This window comes from Epinephelus moara, chromosome 3 (genome assembly GCF_006386435.1).
Source record: "Epinephelus moara isolate mb chromosome 3, YSFRI_EMoa_1.0, whole genome shotgun sequence".
Taxonomy (NCBI): Eukaryota; Metazoa; Chordata; class Actinopteri; order Perciformes; family Serranidae; genus Epinephelus; species Epinephelus moara.
The window spans coordinates 1,696,044-1,723,646 of NC_065508.1; the positions used below are offsets into that span (position 1 = coordinate 1,696,044).

At 42.5% G+C, this 27,603-nt stretch overlaps 2 protein-coding genes and 1 long non-coding RNA gene across 4 annotated transcripts in view; 1 reads left to right on the forward strand and 2 right to left on the reverse strand.

Annotated features, from left to right (window-relative positions):
• The first annotated feature begins 207 nt into the window (after positions 1 to 207).
• LOC126388286 (stAR-related lipid transfer protein 13-like) lies at positions 208 to 9,781 on the forward strand. The gene is made up of 3 exons (XM_050041324.1): positions 208 to 425; positions 951 to 1,124; positions 9,646 to 9,781. The coding sequence occupies exons 1-3, from the start codon at positions 208 to 210 to the stop codon at positions 9,752 to 9,754; spliced, it is 501 nt and encodes a 166-aa protein (XP_049897281.1). The 3' UTR covers positions 9,755 to 9,781.
• Positions 968 to 9,716, reverse strand: LOC126388287 (uncharacterized). 2 transcript variants are annotated; one of them, XR_007569734.1, is made up of 3 exons: positions 9,605 to 9,716; positions 6,810 to 6,875; positions 968 to 1,106 (listed from the first exon to the last, which is right to left on the reverse strand). It is a non-coding gene; the product is annotated as an uncharacterized LOC126388287 (long non-coding RNA). The 2 variants fall into 2 exon arrangements; XR_007569735.1 differs by having other exon boundaries at positions 1,035 to 1,139.
• A 7,245-nt stretch (positions 9,782 to 17,026) lies between the features above and the next one.
• The window catches only part of rars1 (arginyl-tRNA synthetase 1), a 34,911-nt gene continuing 24,334 nt past the window's right edge, over positions 17,027 to 27,603 (reverse strand). Inside the window, exons 13-15 of the mRNA XM_050041012.1 lie at positions 23,259 to 23,431; positions 21,681 to 21,928; positions 17,027 to 17,427 (exon numbers count right to left, since the gene is read on the reverse strand). Of these exons, the coding sequence (XP_049896969.1) occupies positions 17,318 to 17,427; positions 21,681 to 21,928; positions 23,259 to 23,431 (531 nt within the window). The 3' untranslated portion in view covers positions 17,027 to 17,317. The remainder of the gene's footprint in view (positions 17,428 to 21,680; positions 21,929 to 23,258; positions 23,432 to 27,603) is intronic.

Sequence of the window (27,603 nt, forward strand, 5' to 3'; positions counted from 1 at the left end):
TTAAAAGAAATAGTCTTGCGTATTTTGAAATGGCATTTTATTGACACATTATACACACATTGTTACACATTGTTAATGACATTTGATTGACACAGAATGAAGGAAATAAAAACTGAAACATGTAATCAGTGATCTTTAATGCTCTATATGCAGTCGTGTCTTGGTGGCCTGACTGAGTTCTAATTCTCTTTCTCCACTTGTCTGTAGATGGACGATGGTTGCCCACTGTGGATGTGGCGCGGCTCTGTGGAAGTTGACGCCCCCCAGACGGAGCTGCTCCAACGGCTGCTGAGGGAGCAGGAGCTGTGGGAAAGAAATCTGCACAAGGCCGCTGTCATCCAGACCTTGTCCAAGGACACTGAAGTCTACCACTATCTCCTCCAGGGCCTGGGCTGCTGGCCCCCACAGGAGCATCTGCTGCTCAGGTAATGAGGCAAGGCGAACCCCAGGCTTCAAAGGCCTCTGAGTTTTAACCTGCTGAGCCCTACAGAGCAGGGAGGATGGAGGAGTCTAAGTCAGAAATACTCTAAAAGTGTCAGATTGATTTAAAGTTGGGAACAGCTGTGTGGTTTTTGGTGTCTGTATGAGGTTTGAATTGGGCTGATGAAAACTTAATCCAACCCTGAAGTCAGATGAGACATGACAGTATCTGTGTCTGCAGCTGGATCACATCACACTGTGTACTTTTGTCATATTTGAACTTTGTGTTACCCGAGTAAGACATTTAAGCATGTCTTCATAACGCATCGAAACAAGCAAATCACAAACACCACAACCAACAATGTGTTAGTCCACCTTTTAATATCCTGACTTCCTGTCTGTAGTCAGGGTTAGGATTGCATACAGTAAAATACTGTCTGGTTGGAATCAGATTGTTGGCAGCAATCACATTTGTGTGTCACGTTTGGAGTCTACGTCCTGATAATCTCTTCTTATCTCCAACCTCTCAGGACCTGGCAGGCAGACCCATCCTCCGGCCCTCTGTACCTGTCCTCTGTATCCACTGAGCATCCTAAAGTGCTGTCGGAGGGGATTAGGGCCCACGTCCACTCCTGTCTCTTCCTGCTGGAGCCCACAGGAGCCAGGAAGACCCGACTGACACACCTCTGTCGAACAGATACCAGGTAATGATTCAAACACTGGGAGAAAAAGTATGAGAAAAAGTGACTTTTTGCAAATTTTCCAAATAAGTTTGTGATGGGTAAATATGAGTTACTGAAGGAAAGAGGAGAGGGTAAAAGACTCATCTACTCATATTGAATACCTGCCAGAATATAGCAATCCATGTTGTTTAATTATCAGGGAGGAAAGTCAAAGAGGAAGAGTAAAGGCAGGATGAAACTGCAGTAAGTGTTGCAGTATGTTTGAAGGATAACTGCAGGACAGAGTTAGAAGATACATTTTTTTGTGTGTTTTTGCTTTCATAGACAGACAACAATGGAGGAATGACAGTAAATACTGAGAGAAAGAAAACAGGAGGACATTTTACAAAAACAGATCTGTACCTAGTATCTAGTATAGTATGTCATAAAAAAGTCACTAAAAATACTACAGTATGTGTCAAAAGTCAAAAAATATCACAATATAATGGGAAAATACCAAATGCCACCATTTTTATCTTTTAATGATTTATTACTACTTGATGCCTGTCTACAAACTGTATGATAGTCCTATCATTGTGAGGTGAAAGGAAAAAATGCGAAGTGATGTTGCTCGATTAACCATTATTGTGTAAAGGGCCGAGGGCCGATTAAAATTGGTCTGTGGGCCACAATTGGCCCCCGGGCCAGACTTTGGACATGCCTGACATATGCCATATAAATGTAAAAAAAAATATCACATCATATAATGGCATAAAAATGCCATAGTATGTTGCAAAAAAACATAGTCTACTAAGTATGTCATAAAGTCATAAAAATATTTTGGTATACTTTGCCATTTAAGTCATAAAAAATGTAATAAAAAGCCATGTCATAGTATATTATATATAAACTATAGTATACTTTGCCATAAAGGTAATACATTTGTATAAAAATTGTAAAATATGCCCCAAAAAATGTATTAGTATATTGTGCCACAACAAAGTATCCCATGTCACAAAGTATGTCACAAAAAATAGTATAAATAAAAAATGTCATTGTATACGTAATGTCATAAAAGACATAAAAATCCATTTCAATAGTTTACATTTAACACACTACTCAGCTCTTTTTGAGTCTGCGCCCCCCCCTAACAAGATTCTGTCAGGTTAGGCAGAACAGTGCTACTGGTTGCATGGCAAATACTGGCACCTTGAATTACGTTCTATAATTTGTGCCGCTAGCTAATGTTAGCAATTTCAGTGGACGACTCAGCAGCTCAATTTGGAAGTATATGGAAAAGATATTTTATTTTACGTGTGCACTTTTCCTGCGTGGCCCTAAATCATATGCTGGCTCCCTAAAATTGGCACCAGTCATGAAAACTTTGAGAACCCCTGCTGTAGGTGTTCCACAGAGACCTCACTGAACAGATGTGACTAGAAATACTTTCAAATAAAGAAATGGTCCCACTGAAAACTGCCCACAGCTCCACTGTATCAGGGTGGAGGCAGAAACTGGAGACCAAAAACATTTGCATAACTAGACAGTGTAATTATGTTCATTTTGTCTACACAAAATAGATTAAGTGTAGAAAGTTTCTTTTTACCAGACAATGAGTTTTTAAGGAGGTTAACTTGACATGTTTCGACTGTCACTTCAGTCTTCTTCAGAAGCGTCATCTGACGTGCGTCATGACGTGTCTTTATCAGCTGGTAGTATCCCGGAGGCGTGACCAGCCTGGCAAATCGGATTGCCAGGCTGGTCACGCCCATCGGATCGGAAAGCAACAAGTTCAAACGTTGGATCAAGGAGGCCATAGAGATCAGGAGGCGGGCCAGGGACACCATCAACCGGGATGAGGGGGCTTTCATGCTGTCGCACACCTGGGACTCTCTCCTCCAAAGAACACCAGGCAGCGGGAGGCGTGACCAGCCTGGCAATCCGATTTGCCAGGCTGGTCACGCCTCCAGGATACTACCAGCTGATAAAGACACGTGATGACGCACGTCAGATGACGCTTCTGAAGAAGACTGAAGTGACAGTCGAAACATGTCAAGGTAAACTACATCTCCTTAAAAACTCACTGTCTGGTAAAAAGAAGCTTTCTACACTCTCTGTATTAAAAGAGCAACTTTAAAAAATCAGTTACTTTGTGACTTATTATGGACTTCATTGTGTTCATAATTGTATTTGCTGTATGCACATAAAAATTGCAGAATGGTCCTTTAAGTAATAAAGTCAAGACAGAAGTAAAACCAAGGGCAAAGTAAGCTGCAGGAGCTACGGAGAGGCTGAGAGGATTTAAGGCCGTGAGAAGCCTATTAAAAGAAATATCTGGAGAGAGCACTTAGTCCATCTCATCCGTCTTAATTGAGCCTCTTCTGTGTTTTTGACCTCTGCCAGCATCTATCTGCAGCACAATCACAACCTCCCTGTAGGTGAGCACACGAGGAGGAGAAACAGCCCTCCTTCTCATGATTCATGCCCTTTGAAACTAAGTTGCTGCAGATTTTCTGCTGCTTACATGATCAATTTGACTCTCGGTGGAGCCCTGCAGCTCCATTTGTCTCAGTTGATTAAATGAAATGAAGCTCCGTACGACACGAAACAGGTGGCAGCAGCTCTCTCACAGAGGGCTGGGCTCGTAGCATCTCTGTCATTAAACTGCACCATAGTTTTTTTTTTCAGCGGCCCAGGCTGCAGGGAAAAGCAACTGCAGATTTGGTGAATTCAGTTATGAGCACGCACAGTATTTCCTCTGCACAGATTCAATATGACTGAGAACATAGGGAGGCAGAGGGCTGGGAAGAGAGAGGAAGAGCTGATAACAGACGACTGTGGAGGCTCGTACCAAACACAAAAACACACACTGATGGCGCCTTTAACTCACTTTGTTCTGAATTTGTTGTGAGTTAAATACAATAATCCTACATACTGTCATTAAAGGGACAGTACACCTAAAAAAAAAAAAAAAAAATACATATTCTTATTTTCATCTGTAGTGCTATTTATCGAGCTAGATTGTTTTGGTGTGAGTTGCTGAGTGTTGGAGATATCGGCCGTAGAGGTGTCTACTTCTCTCTCCAATATAATGGAACTAGATGGTACTCGGAAAACTTTCCAGAAATCATGACCCAGTTACTCAAGATAATCCACAGACCTTGTTGTGAGCAGTTTGATGTAGGAACTATTTTCTTTCTACCAAACTACACCCACCAACCGTATCACCGTGCAGAAGGAAGCGTGCATCTACTAATGGACAAAAATGCTCATGCTTGTGACAGCGCAAACATTAAACATTAATGGCGCCCTCCTCGGCTGAGCTGTAACGTTAGCTAGCTCAGTGGTGCTAGGTGAGCTAGCGGTAGATGCACACTTCCTTCTGCATGGTGATACAATTGGCGGGTGTAGAGAAAATAGTTCTGACATCAAACTGCACACAACAAGGTCTTGAGTAACCAGGTCATGATTTCTGGAAAGAGACATTTCTAGTAAACTTTTTTTTAAATGGATTTTCTTGGCACTTTGAGCACCACAAGCTGAGTGCCATTGTTCTGTTATATTCAAGAGAAGGCAGACATCTCTACGGCCGATATTTCCAACACTCGGCAACTCACACCAAAGCAATCTAGATTGATAAACAGCACCACAAGTTAAAGGAAAAATATGCAAATTTGATTTTTTTGGTGAACTGTTCCTTAAGACATTATGGTGTATATCAAATGCCACGTTAGCTGCTCCGCAAGGCTATACTATACCCTATAGTGTTTTGTTGCAGATGCTAACGTCAGCAAGCTAACGTGCTCACAGTCACAAAGCTAACACGCTGTTGTCGCAGGTATATGGTACCTCTGTTCACTGTCTTAGTTTAGCGTGTTAGCATGCAATGCTTTTGCATAAGGATGCATGATATTGGATTTTTCGCCGTCATCCAATATGCCTATAACAACTCACTTGGCCGATAACCAATACCGATATCAATTTATCCACTTTTTTTCGTACCTGTGTTTAGTTATCATGAAGTCTCTTATATTATACACGCATGCTCTTATTGTGATGGCCCATCAGCAGATGGAGACATGAAATACAAAACTCGATACTGATGACGTACCAATATTATCGTGCATCCTTACTTTTGCATTTGCTAATTATCACAAAACACAAATTACAGCTGATGCTAATGGGAAGGTTATTACAGATATTTAATCATAATTAAAGTATTGGTCAAATACAATTTTTGACCTGATGATGATGGCGTTGAACAAAGTAAGGGATCACCAAAGTTATTACAGTTCATCCAGACATGAATGTCTGAACAAAACTTCACTGTCGTTGTTGAGATATTTCAGTCTGGACTGAAATATAAATAGACTTATAAACTTGATGATTTAAAATAATAAAAATATAGTATATGATTTTTGTCTCTGGTGTCTTACAAAATCAATTTTAGATACCAAGTCTTAATGTCAAACTGATGAGGTATGAGCTCATACTTTTGCCTTACTGTCTCATAATTCTGCCCTACAAAGTCACAACTTTGATTAACTCGTAACAGCAAATCAGTATCTCATAATTTCAACCATTTCTCACTTAGCAAGTCGAAATTGCAGCCATAATTTTTATTTACAGACCATAAATCCTCACAATCAGCCATAATTTTGATTTACTAACTTTTTATCAAATATTTTTATTTCGGTGGAGTGAGCCTCCATGAGCACCAGACTGAGCTGAGAGTAAGAACGGTGACTCGTAACATCAACATGAGGGAGGAAAAGGCAGAGACAGATTTGATCTATGGCTGTGTGATTATCTCAGCAGGCTTTTAGTCGGCCCATTACAAGTGAACTGAAAGGATCACGTCAGCACACATTCACAGCCTTGTGTCTCTTTCTAATTTTCTGATGAGTGTGTGCTGAATAAAGAACAGACTGTGTGAAGTGATGGAGAACAGCTGAGAGCTGAACTGCTACCGCTATCAAGTGTACACACATTCACATTTGAGGCATTTAGCTGAAACTGTTATCCAAAGCAACAAAGAGTACGCACAGAGGTGAAATACGCTTCAATTTCAAGATCATTTACAAGCAACCAGCAGGCGTCTAAGACCCATCGGCCTGCCAATGCTCCTGTTATGGGAGAGTGATCATCTAAGAAAGAAGTGAAAACACCCAGAGGGATGAATGCCTTCACTCTTTCATTTCTCTGTCACTTCCTCTCGCCTTTAATTTCCTCTCATGACAGAGCTCAAGCTAAACGTCTGCGGTGCGCCAGGCTGTCCTGGGCTTACTTGCTGTGACATTAATTTGAAGTGCTTGTTAACTTTCAAGGCAAGACAACAGATCCACAGCATCAAGGTCAACGGGGCTTTTAACAGTACAGGCCTGTGAAACAGATCCTATCGCCTCCAGAGGAAATGAAATACGTTACGGCCTCAGCGAGAGAGAAACATCAAGGATGTTCTCTTTGAAACTGCGGTGGAAACTAAAATGCAGCGGAGCGTAGAAAGTGCAAACAAATATAACTTGGAGTTTGTTTCACAAGTGAATATTACAAGCGATGTGTTACCTCAAACAGGACTGAGACAGAACTAGTAAAGCAGCGGTGGAAGTCAGCCAGTAGTAAACTTTTGTTACTGCAGATAAGCTGACTTGTGATTACAGTAGGTAAATACTAACATTAAAGGAATAGTTCACCAAAAAAACAATATAAATTGTACATAGCACTCACCTCTCTAGGCTCTCTGTGGTCCCCAAAACTGTTTTCTATCAAACTGCGATAAGGAGAGCTGGACGCCTGAAGAATAAAAGTATATTAGTGCAAACAAACTTTGAAGGAGTCCAAACAAAAGAACATTATTGATTATTCAAAATTTTTGGGCGCTCCACTCTCCTAATCTACCCTGGAAATCCAGAGTTCTCGCGAGAGCACAGTTTGAATTTGCTCAGCGAGTCACTCTGGCAATCAGTAATGATGCTCATTACCCATGCCATTGGAGCCGAGCTGCACCACTCACATCGGTGTATCTGATATAGGCGGGCCAGAGGCGAGCTAAACAGATGACGACAGCGCTGCGACGACGAAGTCCGGAATCAGTCAGTAAACATTGCAAGATGGCTACAGATGAACACCAGTTGTTTGAAACCGCTTTGGCCGCTACAATGAACGAGTTAGACTTGGCTTTTTCTCTAAAAGAGGAACAGAAGACGGCGCTCGAATCTTTCCTTTGTAAGAAGGACGTTTTTGCTGTTTTGCCGACCGGATACGGCAAGAGTCTAATCTACCAGTTAGCTCCACTGGTAGCTAAGCTCTGGATACGTCACCCCGTGTATTGTTCTGATTGGTCGTAGTGTTATCCAATTGCGTGCAGTGATATTTTCAAATGCATGCTTGGTGCCGCCCCTCGAGTTGGCCCATTTTCATTACTCATGGCCAGACACTAAATCTTTCTAGATTTGGGTCTGGATTTCCAGGCTACTCCTCAACGACACTTGATAGAAACTTTTTCTGGGGCTGTAGAGAGCCTAGGGAGGCAAGTGTGAGATACAATTTAGGTGAACTATTCCTTTAATGATAGCACAGGTGAAGCTAATTATACCTGTGCAGATATTAAGATAGCGCAAGTACGTCTAATAACATCAAGGCTGTAGCTGGTAACTTCTGTAAAGAGGTTTTCGTCATATTTGATGAAACTGTCACTGTATCCTGACAGTAGTCCATGAGACATGAAATAAATCACGTTCTTCTCTTCTCCTGGTGCTTCTAATGGCATTTGCAAGAATCACGGAAACAACCAATCAGAGCCGAGGAGTCTCACAGTTGTCAATCACTGCTCGTGAACTGCAGTCACACTGGGCAGCAATGACCAAATATGAATCAAGATTGTGTAACTGCATTGCCTATTTCTCGCCTCAAATGTTTTCAGAAAGATATTTTAGTGTACAGTTTAGCTGTGAAATGAGAACGCTTGTGACCCAGCCGCCATGTGGAAAGCAGTCGAGCCAAAATGAAGCATCGCCCACCAGCTGGAGCAAATGTTTTCATTTCACAGCTAAACAGTGCAATAAAATATGTTTCTGAAAACATTTGAGGCAAGAAATAGGCAATGCAGTGACCAGAGCATGTGAGCGGGGCGGGGAGCGGGAGGATTTTGTGTTGAGCGAGGAGCGGCTATTTTTTTTAAAAGGTGGAGCGGAGCCTTATCTCTCGCTCCAATTTCGCTCTGGTCGCTCATGCCCCACCCAGAATGCATCTTTGCACCTGCTCACACCCACACTATTTTCTTTCAAAACTAAGGAGTTTACTGTGTACTTCAGAAAAGAAACTGAGAAGAGAAGCAGCGGTACCTTGGAGAACGGTCCCTAACTGTGGGGAGAGGGGAGAGGGCTTCCCCAGAGAATCTACCAAGCTCATGTTTTATTTGTGAATAGAAGATTACAGGTTAGGGTAATACGATGCAGTTTTTTTGAGCAGAGTGGTGAGCAAGTGGAGCGAGATAAAATTTATGATGAAGTGGAGCGGAGCGAAGAATGCGCAGAACCAAGCGGAGCGGACGAGCGGCGCAAAGTGACAGGTCTGCGAGCGAGGAGCGGACATTTTCACCCGCTCCGCTCACATGCTCTGGCAGTGACAGAATCTCGATTCATTCATTCATAGTTTAACAATTTGACCGCAGTTCACGAGCCGTGGTTGACATGATTGACAGCAGCATTGGAGATGCCATTAGAAGCACTATCAGGAGGCCGAGGGACATGATTTTTTTATCACAGATTATCTGTCTCATGTACTACTGTCAGGATATAGTGACAGTTTCAGCAAGTATGACAAAAATGATTTTATAAAAGTCAACTCTGTGCTCCAGTGAACCATTTCTGTATCCAGCATGCATACTACTTGTCCTGGAATACAGTCCGTATTATTCATATCATTAGGTACACCTTCTCTTATAATTCGACTTAAAACTGGCCAGATGAAGCACCTCATTACAATATAAGTAGTGTTAAGAGATATAATCTAAACTAGTGGCAGAAACACCCTGTATGAATGACTTTTTTGACGACTGCTGCAGTGGAGAAAAATGTGACACCTATGTGGCACTCAACTCAACTTGCACTCCTTTCTCCGCAGTGTTTTAAAAATGTATATCAGAAATGTTTATTCATGACTGGATATAAAAATGCATGTATGTTTACCTCAAAAAGCCTTTAACCATGTTATTATCTTTAATCTTAACAGCAGTAGGCATATGGATGTCCTCTTAATGGGGGTGAATGTCTACAAGATACACAATGTTACACATTTTCTGAACAAAACTGTGTACAGAAAGTATGTGGGTGTGTTTTTTTCCCATAACTTTTCAAAGTATTCAGCATCAGCTCCACAAGCCTAGTCTTTAACGAGCGTCTATATAAATAAAATGGAGCGCAGCATGCCTCTCGGCTCATTGTGTAATTTACAGGAGTCAAACCTTATAGCTGAAAGTTTGCTGTGGAATTTAAGTTCATTTAAATGTGTTTTTTTCTGACCTTTCTTTGCTGAGAGATTTTTTGTGTGTGTTTTCTTCCAGGGGCCGGTCTCAGGAGTGGCACAGCAAAGTGAGCGGACATCTTCTGGCCTCCAGTCTCCTGGCGATCAGGGACTCCTTTAAAGAAATACACAAGGAGACCAAAGTATGAGTCAATGCAGGAATGGGAGCTGAGGATGATTTACATATGTTGCACTACTGTGGATTACTCACCCCCAACTTGTAGTCTGGTTAAAGTGCACCCCTATCCGACATCATGGCAGAAGGCTGGAAAAGAGGAGACTACAGCATCATTTTCACAGGACTTTCTCAAAGTTTTAAAAAGTGAAACTCGTGGCCCAGAGCACAGCAAGCAGGGAAGGTGACCTCAGAGGGCTTCCCTGAGCCATTTGTGTCTCTTTGGCTCCTTTTCGAGTTGCTGTATGTGCTCGCCTCTTTTTTCCGGTGACCTTGCAGATTGCCAGCAGCACCCCTGCACGCCCTGCTGCGTCTGTTACGCTTCACACTCAAGTTCACAAAAAATGCAAACCATGGCGAGCTTTGACAAAGGACGTTTTGATGGGAGAATGGAAAGCTGAGGCCTGATTTGACTTCTAACTGAGGGAAAAGGGCGAGACAGAGCAAGTGGACGGTGATGAGAATTTTTTTCTTTATCAGGAACTGATTGTTTAATTTGCTCAATGTTTTTTTAACCTAAAATGTGTTATCAAGGAAACCGAGTCATCGTCCTCCATCAGATTGTTTCCTGTAGCCAGAGAGAGAGGCAGGGGAAACACATGGCAGCTGCCTGGATGAACATCAGGAAATAAGGACAGAAAACATCAGGAAACAGACTTTTAGCCACCAGACATTTGGCTTCAGTGGAAAGGACAGAAGGGAAGAGGAGAGAGTGGATGCCGAGAAGGCAGGAGGATGACAGCATCTGTACTAACCCTATAACCAGGAACAAAGCAACGTCACAAAGACATACAGCTGCCCTGAAAACCTGAAAAACAGTGCAGCTACTCGATGATGACACGTTGTCTGGAGTCATGACGACAGCTTCTGGCGAGACAATAGCTCACAAACAAAACCTACAATCTGAGACAGTCGTCTATGCACCAAAGCCAGATCAACTGAACTTTTGAAGCGAAATGAAATCCTACAGAGACATTTCCTTTACAAATCAGATGTTTCCTTTGAAATAACAGCTGTGACGAGGAATTAGCACAACGCCACCGACTGTCACCGTCATCGGAGCGTGTCTTTGTCCCATTTGAGTAACTGCTCTTACTTTTTAATTCACCCCTGTGACTTTGAGCCGCTCTGTAACAGGACACACATGTGTGTGTGACATTTCAAACACGAGCGATATCTACCTCTCCACAGGACGACGCCACAGTTACGTGACTTTGAAGCATAACAAAGTTGTGCATTGACGGAGGCCTCGCGATGCAGGGAGGGGGGCCGTGAGCCTTTTGTGTTGTGCTTCACAGCACTGTGACGGATATCCAACCAGACAACTCCCTCCCCAAACTTCCTGAATTTTTTAACAAGTGTATTTATTCTTGTCTGTCAAGAGCGTGATGTCCACGTGTCTCTGTGCTTGTACAATCTTATTTCATGTGGCACTCGCGTGTTCACTTTCTAAGTCGATTGTGTCCTACATATTTCAAAGTGTGACTGTTGTGAATTCGGGCAAGCGTGTGCATGGAAATGTATGTAAAGTCATTTTTATTCACACGCCATATTTCAGATTATTTAACTTAATGTATATCTAAAAAACAAATCTTATATCTAAATACAAATCTCTTATTTAATTTAGAGCTTTTGGAAAATGTTATCTTGTTTGTGTGGGTGTGAAATCTAAATTTATCAGTGCCAAACACCTAATTAAAATGTTTATTTCTCTCCGAAACTGTTTCCCGTTGTTTTTTTCTCCTAGTTTCTTTCTCTCCTCTGTGACTCGTCTAAGTGCCAAACAGATTACTGACTGTAATTTCAGAGGAAGGTGGGGGAAACAGCAGGCAGTGTGAAGATGAGGTACCACACTGCGCCACTGAAGCGCAAGAGATTAATAAGCCTGGCAGTGTGGACGCGCCGCAGACTACCAAAAAACCCACGACTCTCACCTCTTTCTCATGCTCACAACACCCACTTGCATCCAATTTGCATAAAGCTTATTTACATATCTTATTGATTCATCTCTGAGATCAGATAGTTGAATCACTGATAAACACTCGGTGCAGAGGCACTCAGAGCGAGAGACAGATGCCGAGCAACAAAATGTGATGTAAAAATACTTCTTGTGGCGAGGACATCATGCCCCGGTCTAAACAGGATTTTAAGGAAGAGGGATAATTTATGCAAATTACAAATAACAGAAGCACAGAAGTGCCTGCAGGCGGCTTTAATTTCTGTACAAGTCTGTTCCTTCCATATGGTACTAAAGTACCATGAAGAGAACTTCGGATGAACTCGAGGTCAAAGGTTAAAGGCAAAAACAGTGGTCATCTATAAAGTCTGTAATCCAGAAATCAGAAGGTTTAAATGACTCTTATGTAAAAGGAGCTGAATCATCACCACCAACTCTGGAGCTCTGCAGAGCTTTAGATATTTTCTTTTTTACAGCTCATTTTCAGTTTGTTCCAGTCTCTTCTCAACCTTGTTCCCAGCAGCAGCAGCAGCAGCAGCAGCAGGCAGCTGTTTTCAGTAAAAATGCTGTACACTGTACACACCCTGCCCAGCACCACACAGCAGACAAAGTTAGCAACTAGCTGGTGAACAAAGTGAAGCATTTAGCAGCTTATGAGACAGACGTTTTTCTCAGGAGCTGGTGGAGACCTAAAACAGAGCTAAAAGAAGAGAAAATATTGGACTTACATTCATCAGGCGGCACAGACACGACTCCACAGGGACGATAATGATCACTTCATCTGCTGGATGTGGAACGTTACAATGTGGTAGCTGTGAGTAATCTGCTGCCCCCTAGTGGCCAAAAATCCATTAATGCAACTTTAAGTAAAAGAACCAAAATGGAAAATGCACAATTACAAGCACTTTTTTTCTGAAGGTATGTTGTCATGTTAAGGCTTTATCTGAAACATTTACTCAGCTTTAAGGGTCAAAAAGGACAGAAATGAGAAGATAAGGACCAGCAGAAGGAATAAAGAAGAAACTATGAACCACAAAGAAGAGGAGGATGAACAGATGGACAAACAATATGGTGTGTAGAGATGGAAGGAAAAACAAAACAATCAAAAGAACAGACAGAAGGAAGTAAATATGTAAAAGGTTGCTATTGCTTAAAGGGAAATTTCAACCTGTCTCCTATCGTCCTAAATTTGTTTCAAGTGACTAGTGACATAAAAATAATAGTTAGCATGTTAGCCGTTAGCCTAGATACAGCCGGGGCGCATAGTAGCATCAGACCTGTTAAAACGTAAGTGAACGGGCAACCTTCAAGTGCAAAGTTAGTCCACTAAACAAGCTTTTTTTTCACAAAGACCGCCTCATATCGTTAGGATAAATGTCAGAGAACATATAGAAAACGACATGTAAACGTGTTGTCTTACCTTACCGGTGTGCTGCCAGAAACCACACCTGTCAGTGAAAAACAGGAGTAAAAGGTAAAAACTCACGTATAAGAAAAAGATTCTATCATATTATATATGGTATACTAATACTTAAAGCTGCAATAATCATTTTTTGGCAACTAGGGAGTCAGAAAAACATCAAAACAAAGATACAGAGATACACTGTTAGCACCATATCCTCAGCCTTAAAAGTTGTTATACGTTTCCTATTTACACCTTCAGCAGACAGAGCAACATTAGCATAAATTTGGATCCATGTTTGTGTCCAGCTGGTGAATGTAAGTCAAATATTTGTTCTATTTTAGCTCTGGTTTGGTCTCACCAGCTAGCTCTTACATTTGTCTGGTGCTGGACAGCCAGAGTACGGTGGGTGTATCAGAGCAATTTCACTGAAAACAGCTGCCTGCTTTTGCTGGAAACAAGGCTGATAAGAGCAGTGACACTCAAGCACAAAACACACCACCAAAACCAGGCGCCACGCTGCATTTACCTCTCACAACCTCTGCTCAGCACCTCCAATCCGCATCACCAGGATGCCCCAAAACTTCTCTCCTGCATGTTGATTCAGAGGCGTCTTGCTCAGCAGGGAGGACGCCGCTCCTTCAGTCTCCACAGGTAGCTCCTCCAAACCACTCAGGCCTGCTAAGAGGCGACCCCCCCATCACCACCCTGCCTCTCTAATCCACCCCGAGACACGAGAGAAAGGGAATAAATATCTGCTGAGGCCACCAGGTGATGAGATCCGTCTGTCCCATCGAGGCAGGGGAACGTTATTGCTTCCACAGGCATTATTGAAGCAGCGTGGCAGGCGTTCTCCTCCTGGAGCGACTGTCAAAACACCTTTAACACCGTCCTTCAGCAGCAGCTCGGCAGCAGCTCAAAAAAAGGGGAAAAAAGACTCGACTCTTTGAAAGCTTAATGAATCTTTCATGAAGCTGCTGTGGGAATTATTGCCTGAGAAGGTACTGAGATGAGCCATAAAGTCCTGGGACGTACAGGATGATGAGAGACTACTAGAAAGGAGAGGAGTGTCGATATTTCATAAGTTTCAAAGATGGGTCACAGGCACGCTTCTTCCCCTGGGCACGGCTTAAGAACTCTTCTAACAACTATTGTATGACTTGTGGCGATTCTCCGAGTCATACAACTTTTATATCTATGGAAGTGCACAACTGTCTGGTGGGTACAGGCAGACTTAACAATTACAGGCTTGCAGGCTGCCTCGGAGTGTGTGTGATGTATAATTAACCTCATCAAATGGGTTTGTTTGCCTTGCACTCTGAGTTTCTGCAAACAAAGCCCACTTACTCGCACAAGTCATGGAAGGCAAAGACTGTAATTGTCGTTATCTAAAAAGCAGCTTCAAGTCTAATGCGACTTTCTATATGTCAACGTCTGCGGCGCGGAGGGGCGGACGCTGCGGAAAGCAATTAGAGTTGAAATGCATGCAAAGCTATTCTCTCTCACTGATGCTCCAAGCTCCAATGTGTAGAATTTTTATGTGATTAAAGCATCTCACAAACTCGCTCTGATGACTGGAGTTGTTTGTAGAAATTGAGACGATCCCGGTGAACCCTGGCGCAGTGTGTGTTGCTTTCATTCATTCGCAGGCCCAAAGGTTTGGACATGATTTAAAAAGGACCCGCCAGAATACAAGATGCATAAATCAATTTGTAAAAACAATCTAAGACAAAGAAACTTCTAACTGGCCAAGTTGGGAGAAACTCCATTCGCACAAGCACTGTTTTCAGAGATAATCTCCGTCCCTACTAACACACCTGAAAACACACATCACATGACTACTCACATACACCACATGTGCATGCTGGTGTAAACAGAAAGCAGATTACTATGCAGTTGGTTGCTTAGTTACAGTGAGACCAGAGATTTCTTTGCTTGGACCGAAGAAGAGGTGGAACTGTTACTGAAAGAAACACGAGTATAAGGCGATCAAGGCGACAAAAAACAGATTAAGAGTTGTACAAAGCAAATACAGCAACATATTTGAGTGTAACTGGAAGCATTATCAATTACCAGAGGATGCTATGGCAATAAGAAGAGAGTGATGTAGCAAAGAAAGACTCACATACAGAACAAAAAAAGATTCAAGCTGAAGTCTGGATTTCAAAAATCTCTATTTTACATGTTGCAGGGCTGCACAGACAGAGCGCAAAAAGTGCAAACCTTTCAGTCACTTCTTTTACAGCCCTGAAATCTCTGAAATCTTGACTTCAGTCTGAATCGTTTTTGGTTCTGTGTGTCTTCCTTTGCTACATTGTGATATTTCTCTGACTTCCACACCAGCAAAGACGACTAACATGGGACAATTCATTAAGGCGCAGCTCATCCCATGCCTACTGATGAGAAAGGAGTACCCACACAAGATTAAAATCACAAAATGTATATAGGCCTAGATATAACGACCTGGCTCGACTTGTTGTGACTAAAAAAAACAAAGAATTGGGACACAAAGTCGGGTGTCATCGTCTCAAAAAGTGTGGATGCTAGACATAAATGTAACAATACTTATGCTTTTTAAAACAAGAACATATTAGTGTGGATGAAGCCTACGTCTGACAGAAGTTAGAGGAAGACTCCTGAGTCACTAAGAGCTGCTGCAGGTGATGCACCTTGCTGAGACTTTCAAAAGCATATCTTAATTTTGAGAGAGTAAATTAGGATCCAATTAAATCACCAACAAATCCAAGCTATCAGTTTACATCAACAGTACTAAAACGACTGCTTGATTAACCAGCTATTTTAATAATCGATTAATTGTTTGAGTAATTTTTCAAGCAAAATGCCAACACTTTACAGTTTAGCTTTAATTTGTCTGTTGATAAACTGAATATTTTAATAAGTTTAATACGTTTTAGTCGAAGAAATTTCAGTATATTCCTACTTTTAATAGACTAAATGGTTAACTGATTATTACAGAAAATGATTACTATTGAAAATAAGGGTTAGCTGGAGGCTGTGGACATAAAGAGCAGCAATACATGCACCTCACATTCTCCATCTGTCTTAGTACACCAATTTATTTTATTTTTTGTTTGTTGTTTGTTTGTCTGCAAAATAACTCAAAAAGTTATGAACAGATTTTGATGAAATTTTCAGGAAAGGCGGATAATGGGACAAGGAACAGATGATAAAATGCCTGATGAAATGAAATCTGATGCGGGGGGGGGGATATCACCTACTTGGTGGAGGTCTGCACTCTCTGAGTGCTTTTCTAGTTTCCTTATGTTTCCTTTTATCCATTGTATTGCTATATTTTTCTTGTACTGTAGTATTGTCTTTGTAATTTTGCACGAAAGGCACTGTATGAACAACTAAAGTTAAAGTTTTTCTCCTGTGGTGGTGATGATGATGACACACCATGGGACTCTGATTCCTTAAAGGAACTCTAGATGGGGTTTTTTGTAAAACTTTTACGTTTTTACTGATTCATCCATTCCACACAGCCTCCTAACATCGCCACTCTTGTACCCTCTAAAGGAGAGTGCACAACATTTATAATTCCTAGCCCCTCAGGCAGTGATGATTCTGTCACTCCTGAGAAGAAGAAGGAGAGCAGCGCTCTGACAGGTGAAAACATTTCTGAATAAACCACAAGGTCGTATTATTTTTTTGGTGCGACCATTATTGGATCATATGTCAGCAGTGAGAGTGATGTAGTCTCGCTCAGGAGGAAGTGATTCACTGTTTTTATTTTGATATTCCTGACTGACATCTTTTTGTTTATGGATCAAATTTCAGCTATCACAATAGTTTTTTAGTAAAATATGAATCCTGGCTTTAGACTGAGGTCTCCACAACTTAAAAATAATTGACAGCAGACTGTGTAGTATTTTGGTTTCATATTGGTTCTTTAATAAAAAAGATCCTTTACATGAGATGTTCATTAATGGACTTTCCATCAGTATCTTTCCTCCCAGGATGGATATAATACCTTTGTGGAAATATATTCTTAAAGTCCAGTGAGTTTTGGCTTCGACGTGAGTGAAAGGGACTCACGATTTTTATCTTTACTGTTTATTGACATGTTGTCACTTCACCTGTTCCTGGTCTGGACTCTGGTGAACTTGGATGCACAAGGGAGAAAAAACAAGGCAGAGGCAGGGTGGATCACTGTGACATCACATCTTGCCGACGGGGTTGATGCCCAGGATGTCAAAGCACTTGGCCATGATGGCGGCCGTGGCTTCGCAGAGCAGCATCCTCCACATGTTGACCTTTACCACCTCACCTGGAGAGAGAGACAGAGATTTCACAGGTGAATACTATGGTGGTTCTCTGACAGATCTACAGAGCTACTGCTTACTTTATGATTAAGATTTTGCATAAAATAAATACATGAATATAAAACATGTTAAGATTAAATCAGTGGTTTTAACCCCTTGCAACCCATCAGTGTCAAACATGTTTGAACCATCCATGAGATGTTTCAATATCTGTCTGAGGCTCAATTATTTCACAAAAAATCTATGACTGGAGAAAAGGCTGTGAAATTACTTTTTTTTTTTTTAGCAGATTTTTTTTCTCTCCTGCTCTGTAACTCATCTCAAGACCACTCAGATTTATCTGTCTGTCTTTCATTATGACACTACAGGGGATAAAACTGATGATCATTTCCATTCGCGACACCTCATGTACGCCAGGAAGATTATGAGAGTGATACTGTAGTCAAATAACATATATAATAGATAATGGATTCAATCGGCGAGTTCAAAAGGGCAAAGAAAGTCTCAAGAGATGAGGTGAAGGGGATAAAAAGAGAGGAAGTGAGAATATTAACACATGTTGAGAAGTCGGGCAGATTGAAGAGGTGAGAGAAACAGTCAGAGGTGAAGCACTGAACGGTAACAACAAACAACAAAAGGTCAGAGGACACGCTTAATGATGCTACCACCAACACGGCGGCGGCCGACACCGCCACATCGAATGAAAATCAATGACCTGGACATCTGCATCTACACACAACATCCATGACCGTCCAGCCCATCAGGCCAAATTGCTACACGGAGCAGAAATCCAATAGAAATTAAGTCCGTAATGAGCAGCAGAGGGTGAATTAAACAGACAGGTCGTTAAAGGGGCGCAAACATCGATGATCATTGACAGACAGCAAAATTAGTTTGTAATTTTCACAAACAAGCAGACGCATCAGAGTATGTCAGAGGCGGACAGAGTGCTGCTGATGTTGAAGTGAAGCTGATGAGAAAGAAAAGTTTTGAAAAGATAAAAGAGGACAAACAGACGTTTCTATTAAAAATGTGTTCTCGCATTTTGGAAGAAAATATTAGTTTTTAATTGATGTCTCAAAGTCAGAATATTTTATCTTTTTAACATATTAATTCATTTCATCAGGGGCTGTATTCACACACCATCCTAAGGTGTAAAGTAGCTCCTAGTGGTCCAGTTCGTCAGGCAGGACTAAGGTCTTGTCCTAAGAGTAAATCACACAACATTTTGTAACACTAAAACTGGTTCTGACAGGTACTCTAGAGGACGTTTATGTCACCAAGAACCACTTAAAGTAAAATTAAAAAAAATGCGCCTCTCACTTCAATGTTTTGGAAGTAATTAATTTTTTAAAGCACATTTTGATGGTGCGTATTTAATCGGCTCATCAGCCAATCAAAACAACCCATTAACTCAGGAAAAATGCAGTTTACAACACTGATGAATTCAGAATATCTCAGCTGAATTATCCATCAAAGAACAAAAATAGATTCAGCTGATTTCATGACCATTGCTGGATTACCTGATAAAAGCGTATGAAATGTACCATCACAGATTTGTGAGGTTAACTGGAAATAAATATCACTTTATCAACATACTGTCTGTATTTGATGCCCCTCGTGTATACGCTGTCAAATAATTCTCCACACTGCAGAATGCTAACTCTTCTGGCTGTTGAAATATCACTAAGGACAATATGATTTTCCTCGCTGTTTACAGCCTCTGTTGGAGAACTAACTGGCCGCAGGCTTGCTGCAAAAGAATTTGATCAAACTAATCTATGGACACCTGGAAGTCCAAAAAGATTAGATTTATATCTTCTGCCGGTAGGCAAATTTGACGGGGAATGAGGAGGAGAAACTGACACATTTTGGTCATTTGACGAACACAATTACCAAACAGTTATCAATGGACTTCACATGACAACAACTTTGATAACTTTTTATGAAAAACACTTTTAAATCTTTTAATCGGTGGACTTTTAAGGACTAAAGGAATATAAACAACCAAGGACTGGACACATATTCAGACTGAAGGACTGCTTTAAAGGTAACGTTAGGGAGTCAACACTGTTTTGTATACTGAAACAAACCAGGTCAGTCTCTCCCTAAATCTAATGATCACCTACTGTCTCCTGCTCAAAAGTTGTTATCTCGAGCGCTCTCTAGATCCATCTTGTGCATGAAAGCTAATAACTTGTGAGCACAAGACAAGACACGGCCTCAAGATCAGGAAACATGACAGGATCCCCCTGAAGGTCTTTATCACGTTAGCTGGTATTGTGCTTCAGCTATGCATATTTCCAAGTATATTTCAAGTGAAATTAGCACAAACCATATGTGGCTGAACATATGTGGACATAAAGTACATATCTGTCCGGCAAAGACACATTAACTGGAGTGAGAAAGATCAAACTACAGTTGAGCCTCTCTGGTTTATTTTGCCATGTTGTTAATTGTGTGCTAACGTTGGCCTTTGCCACTCTGTTGGGTGTTTTTGTTCTTTTTTTACCCTTTAAAAGACAAAAACACAAACAGTATGTCAATCCAACAAATTCAGCTGACTTCAGCGATGGCTGTCTGATGATCTTAGTCTCCCTTCACACAGACGCTCTCCGTCAGACTGAACTGTATATTTTATAACAAAGACAAATGATATAAAATAATAACCTCCAGCTGAGGTTACTGCCACAGAGCTAACTGAGAATTAGCATAATTAAGCAGCTCTAAGCCTGAAGTGCACTTCAGCACACCGCAGGGATAAAATGCTAACAGGAACAAGTGGAGGGCCAACAGTGTTCAGATGGCTTTTAGTGGAAACCCACTCCGAATGAAACCTCCTATTAATTGGCCGACTCCCATTGCGAGCAGAACTCTGAGGAGTCTCTGCTCCTTTGTTTTCTTTTTGCACTTTTGACCTTGAGTGACTGTGTCATTGTCAGTGATAGCGTAATGTGACTGTTTTTAGCAGTAAGGGATTACATTCTACAAGTAATTAGGGACCTCTGCCGAAGACGATTGAACCCACGGTTTGGGAATAAAAGGGAGGAGTTCGAGACATTTTAAAACCATCTCCATCTGTCTGCTCTCCAACTTGTCTCTCCCTCTCAGTGACGGACTCAGGATGTTTGAAGGGCAGGGGCAAAAAGGAAAAAAGGGCACCTACTGCAAGACATGGGACCCCATTGGTGCGCAAAGAAACTACATTTGACCCCCTAAACATGCTCAAAAACTCACCAAAACTGGCACGCATGTCAGGACTGGTGACAAATTTGATAAAATGAAAAAATTAACCCCAAAAGTGCCAAAATGGCCTCTCTAGCGCCACCTAGACACACTAAAATGGCCACTGCGGCCTGTAGGAATGTCGTAGAAAGATCAAACCAAAACTGGCTTGTTTGTCTCATCAAGACCTGCAAATCACGCACTGACCTAACTCCAACAGGAAGCGAGCTAGTGCCTCTGAAAGTAACATGAGCAAATGTGGAGAAATTGTCAGCTGTGAGCTAGAGTGGAGAGGGGTCTAAAATCATCTAAAACTTTTGTCTATAACTGTCTACATGAGCCGGAGGCCGGAACGGCGTGAGTCCGAGGTCCCGCCCAATGCTGCTTGCAGCTTTAATTACATTACAGTTATTGATCCCAGTGAAAAAACAGGCAAGCTACAGTATAACCTGATCAAAGCATTTCTGTCAGCACACATGCACAGGGCTCGAAGGGGAAGAGCCATTTTACACACTGTCGTCTTTTTACATGCGTTGGGGAGTACTACTGCATGTGTGCAAAAAAGTTGTATAAAGCCTCTTGTTGTGTGAAGCCTGAAAGATGACCTCAAGTTATGACACTTGAGTTAAAATCAGCTGGATCAGAAGACCTTGTAGCCCACTCCTCATCTCTGCTGCAGGCTCCAGGCTACATTAGCCGCTTACTAGCATACCGCACCCGAATCTCAGACCTAACTATTGGCGGTCGACTTGCATTGTGGATATTGTGGACGCCAGGTTTTGACAAGGACGAATAATAAGTGGAATAAAAGGAACAATATCTCTGGTTCTGCTGCATTAACTTTGATCCTTTTTCAACAACCACCCGAAGTCCGACAACGTTACTAGAGTGTAATGTTAAACTGGTGAAGTAATCTAAGTGCCCTTAAACAAGACACTCAATCTCTTCCAGCTCCTCTGAGCTGTTAGAGGCTGACCCTGACCTCTGACCCACCCAGTGTTTCCTAACATATCTTATCTTCACCCCAGCGTACCTGTCTGTCTGTCCTTCTCCACGCAGTAGCAGCTGTCGTAGAACTCTGTGAAGGTGGTGGCGAGCTCGTACAGGTAGTCGCAGAGCGTGTGGAGCAGCAGGTCGTCCTGGATCTTCTGCAGGATCTCTGGGAAGCGGAGGATGCATTTCCCCAGCTTCCACTCCTTCTCGTGGTCCAGGAGGATCTCGGAGGTCTCTGCTGCTTTCCTCAGTGTAGCCTCATCGATGTTGGCCAGACGAGCGATGGACCTACAGGAAATTAATAAAACTGTTAGTGGAGATGTCACATATTACATTCCAGTAAGTTTAAAGAGCTTATAGACTACATTTCAACAAGTGGTCCCATGGTTATGAATCTCTATGGCACTATTATTAATGAAGCAGGAACAGCGGGTTACAGTTTGCTTTCACTTGCAGCAGCTGCTCCTCTAATCCATCGATCGGATCCAATCAGCTCTGATTGATCCGACCACAAACTGATCAGAAATGATGTCTTGAGTGAGAGGATCAAACAATTTGTTCCTTAAGTCTTCATCCTGTGACTCAAGCTCGAACTGCTGCTATAGATGACATTGTGGGCACAAGATCACACTTCATAGTACATGCACTCTTTTCTCTGCTCTGTTGTGCACCTCCATAAATACTTTGGTTAATCAACATTAAAAGGAACAATTACAACAAGTGACAGGGAGTTAGCAACAAGACTCTACATATTCACAGAGTCTGGCCGCTGGTCACCAAACGCAGCCAACATGCTTCTCCCCATAAAACCACAAATTGTCTTTTTTACACTTCAGTTTCTGTACAAATTACAGTACAGTTACGCTACCCTAATAGTCTCCTGGCTCCAGCGCCATACTTCACACTAAGACGTTTTCTTAATTGTGTAATTATATTTGAGCATGTGGCTACAAGTGGCTGCCATTCTGTTCTTCATTTTTTCTATTAAGACGCTCCAAGCTGAACAGCCCTGCTGAAGTCCGTCTGTGTTTCTGTCTTCTCTGACACTTGAACACCCACAGTGGGGGGCAGCTGCCACCAATGAGTGCTCTATTGACTGACTGCAGGAACATCGAATCCTCTCAGGCGAGACTGCCCAGCCTCTCCCCCCCCCCCCACGCTGAAAAAAGAGAAGATCAATCTTAGCCGGGCACTGTGCCACCCCAAGACTAACACCTCCAGGGAAGCTGGGGAGGAAGGGGATCAACACAGCACTCTGCAGCCAGGAGACGGTCACTCGATACAGGGGATAAGGGGCGAGGAGAAATTGGGTCTTGCTGACTGGAAAGACCCCAAAGACTAATCCCTTGCCACAAGCTCCCACAAGGGCCAGAAAGGCTGATCAGATATGGGTAATGAAAGTATACTGGTACTGGTAGGAGGTTCTCTAACAGGGCAAAGTGGAGAGGAGGACACAGGCGAGAGAGAAACGTGTTGGAGGAACTTAATTTAACTTCCTAGGATACTTTCCCAAAGTGAGCAGTCGAGCTCACTTACCAGACACACACAGTCATCTTTTCTTCTGCATCACCATATGTGAACTTATCAATGTTTCACAAGTTGAATATTTAACTCATACCTGATGCGGGTGAAGGCGTAGAGGAGGTACGCTGCCGTGTTGCCCCGGTCATCCAGCATCTTGTCAAACGAGAAGACGTAGTCATTGATGCGGTTGTGGGAGAGGTCGGCGTATTTAATGCAGCCAAAAGCGACGGACCTCTGGGCTTTGGTCAGCTCCTCCGGGGTCAGGACCTGCAGAAAGACAATTTCAGCACAATAAAGTTTCATTTAATAAAACAGACATATTAAAGACAGGTTTGGAGTCGACTATCCTCCCCTCCAACACTCCTTAAGACATTAAATATTCTGATAACTCTGTAGCTTTTATCAGATTGTAATTACTGCAGGCAGTACGTCATCTTATGCTACCGACAGTAAAACCAGTGAGTTAAATTTAATCCAAATGATGGATCTAATTTCGTCACCTCAGGCAAAGATTAAGTTGACTTATTAAGTCACCGCCTTCCCTTGAATCTGTGTGTGACGTGTCTGATCCCACAGGGAGTGAGCAGAGTGAGGAGGGGGTTATGCAGAAAGTTTCACGAGGTGATTCGACTGGGAAACAAAAACTTCCAGTAAAGCAGAGCGCTACAGACTGAGGGAACGACATGACACCACAGGACAGAAAATAGTTATGCACATGACACAACAGTAAACAACATATGACAAGAAAGAGCACAACAGCTTAAGGCAAGTTGGACCTAAGATTTTTTAATGCTACTCTGAACAAAATTTAAGACCAATTTTACAATAACCAAAACCAAAGACAATGGGAAATTTTGTGTTTGTCACTCTTCATGAGGGACTCCTGCTGTTGATGTAGAGGCCGCAGCAGAACGTATTTTAGCCACCTAAAAAAAGGCCAACCAAAAAAAAAAAATCAGTAACAGTTTGCCTTTTAAGTGTGCATATATTGAGAATATTTCCACCGCTTTACCTTGCCACAGAAAGCCCTTTCATTGGGGAAGCCAATAACAACTTCAGTCCCCCATCTATGCTCTCATCAAAGCCACCAGACTCCATTGAGAAAAAGCGTCAATTTCAGCTAGCTGAACACAGGAGCTACTGGTGTGCAGCTGCCTTTATCAGTTTGTTTGTCTATGTTACTGTGTGACTTTGATGAATTCAAGTTAACTTTTTAAAATGCCAAAGTCACACAATAACAGACAAAACTAACTAACTGAGGCAGTGGTAGACCAACAGCTCTCTTCTTCAGTGATGTTAAATTACTGTTTTTCTCAATGGAGTCTGGCTTTAAAGGGAGCGATGTAATGGCTTCAGTTTCCTGTTGGAAATCCCTGTTCGACAGCAACGTTACGCAGTAAAAATATTAAAATATAGCATATTCTGAAACTGACAGATTTTTCAGGGGTGCCTCAGTAATGCCGGTTAACTGAATTGAGTACTTCTAAGACTAAAGCCTCTTTCACACAGAGCACGATTTTCGCGGCGCCCACCGCGGGGTAGGGCGCAGAGCAAGCGGAGAGCAAGGCGCGCAAGACAGGAGTTGGGGGAGTACAGGCTCGTTCAGGAGCTACAGCTCCATGGTGACCGCTTCCGGGTCTACTTCAGACTCTTCTCTGCTACTGGACGCGCCAAGGTGTCGTCACAGCGCGTTGCGGTGAAATTAAAAAATGTTCAATTTGAGCGCAGGCTGGCGGGGCGCAGACGCCGCGGTATGCGCCCTCTCGCGCGCCGCTCAGCTCGGCGGCAGAGCGGTGCGCTCTTGCACTGCAGTAGCACATACACAATGAATGGGTTCGTCGGCGGAGGTCTGCGCTTTGCGTGCTGTGTGAAAAGGGCTTAAGGCCGTACAGCAGGAGTGCGGGTTAAAGTCTAGCAAGTGCCCTTTGCTGCACTTCATCTCCTCCCTGTCCACTGCCCTTTGTTGTCTCTCTTTCTATCCTCTGTCAAGTAAAGCAGAAATGCCAAATAAAAATAAAATCGATTTTTTTAGGTGGCTCAAATACATTTTGTGGCTGACCCCTCCACAGCAGTACATTATTTATTTTCTGTGTCAGTACTTGTGCCTGCTTCTGCAAGGGGGCGTTGCCAACCACCATCTTCTAAATGAAATACACTTGTTCAACTCACTGGATATAGACTGTGGCTATGAGCCATATAAAGCTGCCAATGGGCCACTGATTTTGGCCAGGATTCTCCCTTCCTTCCACTTTCTGCACGTACTGCTTCCAAACCCCCTTCACTACAGGACACAACAACAACAACCTCCAAGCTAACAACTCACACACAGCAAAAGTTTTGATACAGAGTGAGATCGTGCAGTAAGGCACGTCTGCTTTGTTCTGCCAGTGAATTGTTGTAAAGATCTGCAACAAATACAACTAGTGAACGCACCTCAGACAAGACCAAACTCTCATGCCCAATCTTGATCCATTTTCTGACACAGCCGGTCAAAGCTGATTTGCAACGTCTTTTAACTCTGGCAGCAGCGTGCGGCGGTGACACTGACTTCACTTATGTACCGATCCATTCCACCCTTTTGCAGGTCCATTTCACCTCCCCACATGCAAATGTTCCACCAAAACAAGTTCACCCCGATGCAACTTTTACAGGAGAACCATTGTGTTATCCTGGGCGTAGTGTCGCCCAAGACGACTGTGATTGGTTTAAAGAAACAAAAACAAGCCTAAGTGTTTTTTCCCTGATAACCAAAAGATAATTGGTCACCCCAGACCTTTCTCTAGCAATAAGACAGGAGTGTGGAGATAGGTCTTGTAATGCAAGAATAGGAATACACTGACTTTGGATAAGTACCTCATACAACCCGACTTCAAAAGATCCGGACTATCCCTCTAAAGGCCAATCACAAGCCATAGCAGGACAGGGCAGATGAGACCAGACATACAGGGACAGGACCACAGAGGTCAGGAGCAGTACGCACACACACCAGGACAAGGAATAACAGGACAAAACAGGAAAGAACAGAACATAACAGGATGCAAAAGTATGGGACACAATAAAACAAAAAAAGAGAAATTGGGTCAGGAATAAATAATAGAAGACAGAAGAGCAGATCTGAGTGTAATACAACACAACAGGAGAAAACAAATCTTAGCAGCAGCGTTAGCGGCGCAGGCTGAGGTTCATGGAGGCCAGGGTTGGGGTTTGTTTTAATGAGGCAGGGTTAGCAGATGGTAGACGTGGGCACCGACCCAGACAGACAGCAGAGCACCAGGCCAGAGGGGCCTGCAGGGATACTGTGTTGGCACCGGTTTCCCACAACCTTCTCAGCATTAAAATCATTGCAGTTCAACTGGAAGTCACTGACTGTTTACACTGCACCAAGTACTCCAGATAATACTTAACCAGGTCAGATTCTGTTTTTTTCTCTCATGTTTATCCCTCTGCAAGTTTAATTTCAGATACAAACCCCTCAACACATAACACATACACTCAAATTAACACAAAAGTCAGGCTTTGCTGTGTGAAGTAAAGGGAAAACAACAGCTAACGATAGCCTTGGGATGAAGGGAAAGGCTTGTGAACAGATATTTTCTGGGTTGAATCCAGAGATTAGGTGGGACAATCTAAGGTTAGAAGGTAAAAAACACTATGACCTTGTTAAACTTCTTTTAACAAGGCCCAGTTGAGCTGCTCAGGGGCCAGTGACAAAGAACTGCTGTAGCCGGGGGATCCTAGCGGCTGAGTTTGGGTCATTTGTGAGCGTCAGTCGGGGCACCGCCGTAAAAACACAAAGTGCACACACACAAGTAGAAAATTGTATTCTATGAAGTGTTCAGAAGATTTTCAGATCCTTCATTGTCTGAGTCTATTTTACAGCCGTAGTAGCAGTGGGTTTGTACTGACTCAGAATTACGTACATTGAATTGAATTTGGCTGTTCAATGGGAATATCTGACTTAGGACTGGGCAATATGGCTTAAATATTGCAACATTTTTAGGCTATATCGCGATACACACTATAACACACCTCGTCTGCTCACATTATCGCTCATGACAGAGTGATCTGGATGGGCAGAGGGGTGTGTGTGACCTATCATGTTTGTGAGTCTTTCTTTGTGTGTGTGTGTGTGTCTGCAACAAGGAGAAATCCACTGGAGAGAGAGCGAAAGAACCGAAACACAGAGGCGAGTCTCATGTTGGTGGCTTAAAAACCCTGATGTGACCATTTATACTCAGTGTTCATGATATAGTCATTGTATCTTTACTATATAATGACGAAAACTCTCTGTGTGTCTGTTCCACGTTTTTCTCCTCACTGACTTGGTCAATCCATGTGAAATTTGGCACAGTGGTAGAGGGTCATGGGAGGATGTGAATGAAGCAATATTACATCAATTGGCCAAAGGGGGTCGCTATAGCAACCGATTGAAATTGCAA

Coding starts and splice junctions, on each gene's coding strand:
- LOC126388286 (XM_050041324.1), top strand. CDS start 208: ATGGACGATGGTTGCCCACTGTGGATGTGGCGCGGCTCTGTGGAAGTT. Junction 426..950: donor CAGGAGCATCTGCTGCTCAG/GTAATGAGGCAA, acceptor CCAACCTCTCAG/GACCTGGCAGGCAGACCCAT. Junction 1,125..9,645: donor CTCTGTCGAACAGATACCAG/GTAATGATTCAA, acceptor GTTTTCTTCCAG/GGGCCGGTCTCAGGAGTGGC.